Source organism: Galeopterus variegatus, unplaced genomic scaffold (assembly GCF_000696425.1).
Source record: "Galeopterus variegatus unplaced genomic scaffold, G_variegatus-3.0.2 Scaffold8693, whole genome shotgun sequence".
NCBI classification, from domain to species: domain Eukaryota; kingdom Metazoa; phylum Chordata; class Mammalia; order Dermoptera; family Cynocephalidae; genus Galeopterus; species Galeopterus variegatus.
The window spans coordinates 22839-29902 of NW_007734804.1; the positions used below are offsets into that span (position 1 = coordinate 22839).

General features: G+C 38.1%; 1 protein-coding gene across 1 annotated transcript in view; it reads right to left on the reverse strand.

Annotated features, from left to right (window-relative positions):
* Nucleotides 1-7064, reverse strand: part of LOC103608687 (ATP-binding cassette sub-family A member 13-like) — a 45980-nt gene that overhangs the window by 18501 nt on the left and 20415 nt on the right. The window contains exon 2 of the mRNA XM_008593085.1: nucleotides 631-724. Coding sequence (XP_008591307.1) covers nucleotides 631-724 — 94 coding nt within the window. The remainder of the gene's footprint in view (nucleotides 1-630; nucleotides 725-7064) is intronic.

Below are 7064 nucleotides of genomic sequence, written 5' to 3' on the forward strand. Positions count from 1 at the left end.
AAAAATGAACAGAGTTTGGGCCAGCCCGGTGGGTTGCGATCCCATTACCGGTCAGTAAAAAAGACAAAAAGGAAAAAAAAAATGAACAGAGTTTGAAAAAGTGCTATGTTTTGTTTTGTTTTGTTTCTCTGAAGGTTCATGTGAGGAAAATAGAGTAGTTATAGTCAGGCCCCCTCGCCTCAGGTCTGGCTGGGGGTCATGCAGCACATTCTTTGTAAACAAGTTGTGTGGGGGTGGAGTTAGTGTGCATGCACGCCCAGGTACTTTTAGCTTGTTGCTATTCTTGTGTGTTCTTCAGTGTGTGAAGCAGTGGCTTGGCAGAGATTGTGTCTAAAAATAGAGCACGTTTACTTTGCTAGCAGCTGCTCAGTTTTTCTTTGGACTTTGCTGGCAGCTGCTTAGTTTCTCTTTGGACTGCCTAGCTCTTAGACATGTGTGTGCTGAATAAAGCTTATTATCCCTTCGACCAAAGCTACAAGGACCTTTTTTTCTGTTACCTAGGTCACAGACCTGCACGTGAAGGGTTTGTGACCCAGTCTGGACAATGGGCTCAAGGGGTCTGTGAGCTCCAGACCCAGCCTTAGCTCTACAGTTCATAATTCAATAAATGTATTAAAAAGTGAAACTTACAACTGTCTCTATGTCTGGGAGGTTCTTGAAAGCGAAGTATTGTCAGAATCATGAACAGGATACATGGCCAGAAGAATTCAGCAAGGGAAAGAACCTGGGGAAATTGAAATAAAAAACAGCACTTGAATAAATTGCAAAGCATTACAATATTTCCATCTCTTAAAGGACGGTGTACAGGCTAGACCTGGCCTCCTGGTAAAGGAGGTCATTGTCATCCCTACTGTGTGTCTCTTCGAACAATCATTTGGGACAGGGGCCCACAGAGAAGGCCTAGTTCATCTGTTATCTCCTCATCCTCCCACAACACCAGGCTTCTGTTCCTTTCCTTTCTCTGGACATTTTTATTTAATGCAGAACTTATGACAGTAAATAAATTAAATAAATAAATAACTTCACCTGTATTTCCCACTCTCCAACAAATCAACTATTTTTATTTTTCTAATTTCTTTAACATTCCTGACTTTCCCATCCAAATGCATGTTCTGCCAGCTTTGGCATGAGAAGCATGTTCACCCATTTCTCACTGACCCTCATTTTATGAATATTTTCCAAAGATGCCACATGAGATTCACAACTATAAGCTTACTAGTTGCGTAACATTCCTACCAAATGGATATACCATAATTCACATATACATTCTTCTATTAAGGAACATTTTTTGTGTATAAATCATTTTTCTTTTGAATTACTTTCTTGAGATTTAAATAAACTCCTAAAACTAAGATGATTGGAGTCAAATTTCTTGACACAGACTACAAAACAGCTATCCTAAAGGACTGCAATAATTTATACAACTCTGAATATCAAAGTTAAAAGAAAAGGAACTGTCATTGGTACATGGAGTTTAATTATTTGAGAAAGAAACACCATCTCCAAGGTAGAACTCAATGAAAAATTAGTTAATAGAAAATTTTCAGTTTTCATAAAATTATTTTTATTGGCATAATTCTTCACTCATTTCTATGGAAGATAATCTTCTGACTTCAGCTCATAGCATTTTACAAATACAAAAGTTTATAGCCGGACACAAAATAGTCAAGGACAGACAAATGCTGAAGAGGGTGTCATACTGTTTCAGACTCCAAGTCACAATGCTTTGAACTAAAACAAATTCCTTCATTCTTTAAACTGCCAAGGCCATATCTCTTCCCTGTAAGGTACAACAAGCAGATCTAAACGTGACCAGGTAAATGCATGTGGCCTGAGACCATCAAGACAAAACACAGGTGGGAAAATCACTGGTGTAATTAAAGAAGAAAAGAAATCACCTTCATTGAAATAGTTCACAAGGAAGTATTTCTTATGCCAGAAAGTGCATCATAATAAAAAGTTCTTTGACAAAGTGCTGAAACCCAATATCACACATTCTTTTTTTTTTTTCCTTTTTGTCTTTTTCACTGACCGGTAACGGGATCGCAACCCTCGGTGTTGCGCCCGCACCGCGCTCAGCCAGTGAGCGGGAACTGGTCTCCACATGGGATCTGAACCCTCGGCGGGAGCGCCACCGCGCTCCCAAGCGGCGCACTCTCCAGTGCGCCACCAGGCCAGCCCCCAATATCACAAATTCTAATCACAGAAAAAATGTCAGCAGGAGGTTACCTTCTAGTTTAAGGGATTGTAATTAAACCAAAAAGAAAGGTCCAGGACACTCCTGAGACTACAATTCATTTAAGTCATTTTGGTCAATTCTCTGTAACAAATTAATAATTTATTGAAGTATTGGAGTAAGGAGAGAGTGAGAGAGGACTCTATAATTAATTCTGGCTGAATATAAATATGCAAAACAGAAAACGTAACTCATATTAAACAATGACTTGCTACCATTAAGAAGAAATAAACACATATTTTTTTTGCTTTTTCATTCCTTTTTATTTTTAGTAACATATAATAGCTATTTTTAAGACAAAAAATTATAAAGAAAACAGAAAATGGTGTATATACCCAAGACTCATACAATAACTTTTGATATGATAAATAAATAAATGTATGGATAAGAAATTTTTTGAAAAATACAGAAAGAATATAACCACTCTCCCACAGAATAAATTATCTTAATGGTTTTCTTAATTCATTCAAAAGAATTCATAATAAGCATAACTAATGTTTTTGTAAACAATTTTTACATCAGCAATTATAGATCTGTTGTATTACCTTTAAAGACTACGCAATATTCTCCTGTAGGATTTATTTAACCAAACACCTAAAATTTGTATGATTTTTTGGGGGGAGAGCAGTGCTATTATGAGCTTGTTTAACATGTTTGGCTAGCTTTTGTAAGTATATCTGTGACATAGTAATATTGCTAAATGGGATTACTCAGCCAAAGTGCATATGATTTTTAATTTAGATTTTTAATTTGGATAGATATAATCAAAATGCTCTCATTAAAAGCTAAACCAATCATCATTCACTCCAATCATTCAATAGCGCCTGGATTAACAAACTTTTAATTTTTTGTCAAAATGATATGCAAAATAATGACTTTATTAAGATCAAGCATTTTTCATAAGTATATAAAAAGTCCTTGTCTAGTCTACTAATTCCCTGTAATTCTAGGTGCCCATGTTTCTATTAAATTGCTCTTTTTTTTGCTTACTGACTTACAAAGCACTGTTTTCTGTTTTTTAATTAAAGAATTCAGTCCTTTCTTGCCTTTAGGTGTCTCCCATTTTTTATTTGTCTCTATATGGTCTAAATCTTTTATGCAATCAATTTATCATTCTTTTTATTTATAGTATCTGGATTCTTTTTCCTACACACAAAGACAACATAATTTAAAGAAGCCTGACAAAGCCAAATTAAAATAGTGGCAACGCTGAAATTACAAATATTTATCAGCCCAGTCTTAAAATCAACTGCAAATCTCTAGTTTCAAATGGAGATAGCATTATTAAAAAAGTAAACCTCTACTTGTTATCCTTGAGAAGGTCCTCCAAGGATCTTTTTTTTTTTTTTCCTCCTTTTTGTCTTTTTTTTTTACTGACCGGTAACGGGATCGCAACCCTTGGTGTCGCGCCCGTACTGGGGACCGGCAACGGGATCACAACCCTCGGTGTTGCGCCCGCACCACACTCAGCCAGTGAGCGGGAACCGGTCTCCACATGGGATCCGAACCCTCAGGGGGAGCGCCACCACGCTCCCAAGCAGCGCACTCTCCAGTGCGCCACCGGGCCGGCCCTTAGGATCTGGAAGTAAAAATAAAACTTCAATTAAACCTAAAAAAAAATTATATCTCCATGTTTTTTATTTACAAGCCAGTCACTGACCTTTCTGAAAAGCACAAGTAGGAAAAATCTTCCATTGTGTCAAATTTGAAATTACACCATTCAAGAGAAAAGTATCAAAATACCCACTTCTGCTGGGTCACTGCCCATTGTGAGTGAGTGAATCACCTCCTTTCATTAGCCTGCTTCTCTGCAGGGGCTCAAAAGCAGCCTTTTCTTTCTCATCCCATTTTTGTATCACGTTTTTCTTCTCACATGTCATTATTATCCTTGAGTCTTGCTTAACATATTTAGTCTTATCCCTGTTAAATGGGAATGCTTTCTGATTAATTTTAGGGCTTCTCTGTATCTCCCACACTCCAGATCCTCCAGTATCGCCTTCTAAACACCAGGAACTGCTGGAGCAAAAACTGGCATCAGTGCTGCACAAAGGCAGCAAGAGTCGATGCTGCTGCAGGCTCTGCTCCCAAGAAAGATAATCATCTGAAAAACCTATTAGTGCTTACAAAAGAACAGCCACCTTTCCAAACAACCACAAAGCACTCTATTCTTCCAGCAAAGAGTCCCGGGAGGGAAGATTCCACCAGGAGGGGATAGAAATGCCCAGTCTTACACCCCTGAGCTCCACCTCCCCACAGTACTTCTCACCATGACTTTCCTGGGTGCCAAGACCTCTCTTCCAGTCCCCATTCCTTTCACACTTGAGCCCAAGCATGAATAAAAATCTTTCCTTTGTTCCTTCAGCACAGATAGGTTATGAGGGCATTTGAGAAGACTTAACAATTCATACATATAAACGTATACATAAAGGACCCCTGCATAAAAAGATACATTGAAACTTTCTCACAGGCTTTTTATTTTCTGCCAGACAAAATGGGAGAAAAGGGAAAAGAAAAGAAGTCAGAGAGAAGGAGAAACTTATCTTTACCTAAATATAAAAAAACAATCAAAATGCCAAGAAACAAATGAGATCAGACAAACCCACCATAGGTCAGTCCTAACTCAGTCCAGAATTTCCAGAGCCTTAATGATGTGCCCTCCCAATCTTCGTGAGTCACCCCACTATCCATGTCTATGGAGAGAAAAAGCCCAAAGAAGTCTCCAGTCTCCTTCCTCTGACAGGAGTTAGGGAAACTGCTGCTGGGAATGACCAAAGAAAACAAGGAAAGTGAACAGTGAGGCTGACCCCACTGGAAAAGCCTCCAGGGCTTCACATAAACAGGTGAAAAGAACCCAAAGTTGAACGGCAATTTCCCAAACGAGATGGAGTGAATATGGTGTAAAATTTTTGACAAAATTTCAAAGGGGAGCACAGAGCCCAAGCAGTCTAGTAAAGGCTACAGCTCATCTCTGATGAGTCCCTCACTCATCCCCACTCCCATCCAAACCATTCCCTCCTGCTGGAGGAAATGGAAGCCCACAGGATATGCCCAGAGATCACACTAGAGATCAGAAGAGAAATCAGACTGGTCTCAGATTTATTGAAAAGAGAGTCAAGAACAAACCGAATACCTGGCCTGAGCTGCCCAAGTATGAGTCCCATAAAAAGAAAGAGCACAGCAGCAATCTAAACACACTGGAGAGCAATAAACAGAACAGAAGCAAAAGGAAGTCCTAGAGCCTAACTGGAAAAAAACAATTTAAATGCAATGTTGAATTTCTTTACAAGTGCTTCATAAAGAAGAACAATTTAATAAGAACAAATTCACAGAAAACAAAAGCTCCAAAAAAGATGATAAATAAATGAAAAGAGAGGTTGTAGATTTAAGGGAAAAACAAACAAGCAAAAAATTATCACTGTAAAATTTTAAATGATTTAGAAGCCACAAAAAGAAAATATACAGTAGTTAAATATAAATTTCTAGGGCCAGCCCGGTGGCGCACTGCTACAGTGCGCCACTTGGGAAGCGCGGCAGCGCTCCCAGCGAGGCTTCGGATCCCACATACAGACCGGTTCCCGCTCACTGGCTGAGTGAGGCGCGGGGGGAACACCGAGGGTTGCGATCCCGTTGCCGGTCCCGGTCTGGTACGGGCACGACACTGAGGGTTGCGATCCGTTGCCGGTCACGAAAAAAGACAAAAAAAGGAAAAAAAATAAAAAATAAAAAAAATAATAAATATAAATTTCTAGAATAGAGAAACATTTTAAAATAACAACAAAGACTTTTTAAAAACATTTTTAAAGACAAAAATATTATGACATAAAAGCTAATATATTTAAAAAACAAAGACTATGCAACAAAAAGATAATTGACATTCCTGATGTATAGAATTCAACAAATGGAAAAAAAAATGCTCAAAAATATAACACAGGAGAAGACACAACAATCACAATTCCTTGAACTTGTTAAGGCAAGTGAACAGATATGATGTTGATGGATGGGAGGTGGGAGAGGGAGGGGGGAGGGAGAAATCAGTAAAGGGACATGAAAATCACCTACATTGTATATTGATAACATAAAATTTAAAAAAAAAACAAAATAAAATAAAAATATATGTATATATAGCACAGGAGAATTTCCCTTAAATGGAGAAGTTTCATCTGCAGACTGGAAGAGTATACTATATTTCAGGCAAAAATAAGCCATAGTTGAACTATGGTTACTGAGCTTCCAGCTACTGAGCTTCAAAGATCGAGGAAGAATAACTACAGGTATCTAAACAAGAAAAAATAGTAACTACTAACAAGAGGGGAAAATAATTAGTCTGGCCTCAAACATATCCTCAGAACATTCAATAGTAGATGCCAATGCATCAATATTTACAAAGTTCCAGGAGACAGAAAGTATGATTAAAAAATATATATGATACCCAACCAAAATGGCTCTTCAGCAAATATCAGCACATATCTTCTCAATGATGAAAGGATGCGTATAATATATTAACCATGAAACTTGATAGGGGAAAAAATCTTAACAATAAAAACCAGCCAAAATAAAAATGTGACAAAATTTTAAGCTCATTAATATCACTCCTCCTTCCAGCAGCATGCTGACTAGAAACAATAACGGTACTCCTGCTTTAAAAAAAAAATGTTTTTGTTGCATTGCTATTCATACTGGAAGTAAAAGAAATCTTCAAAGAGCTGAGGAGAGAATAGTGGCCAAAAAAAAATTTTTTTTTTAAAAATCACGAGCTGGGGCCGAGCTTGTGGCGCACTCGGGAGAGTGCGGCGCTGGGAGCGCAGCAGCACTCCCGCCGCGGGTTCGG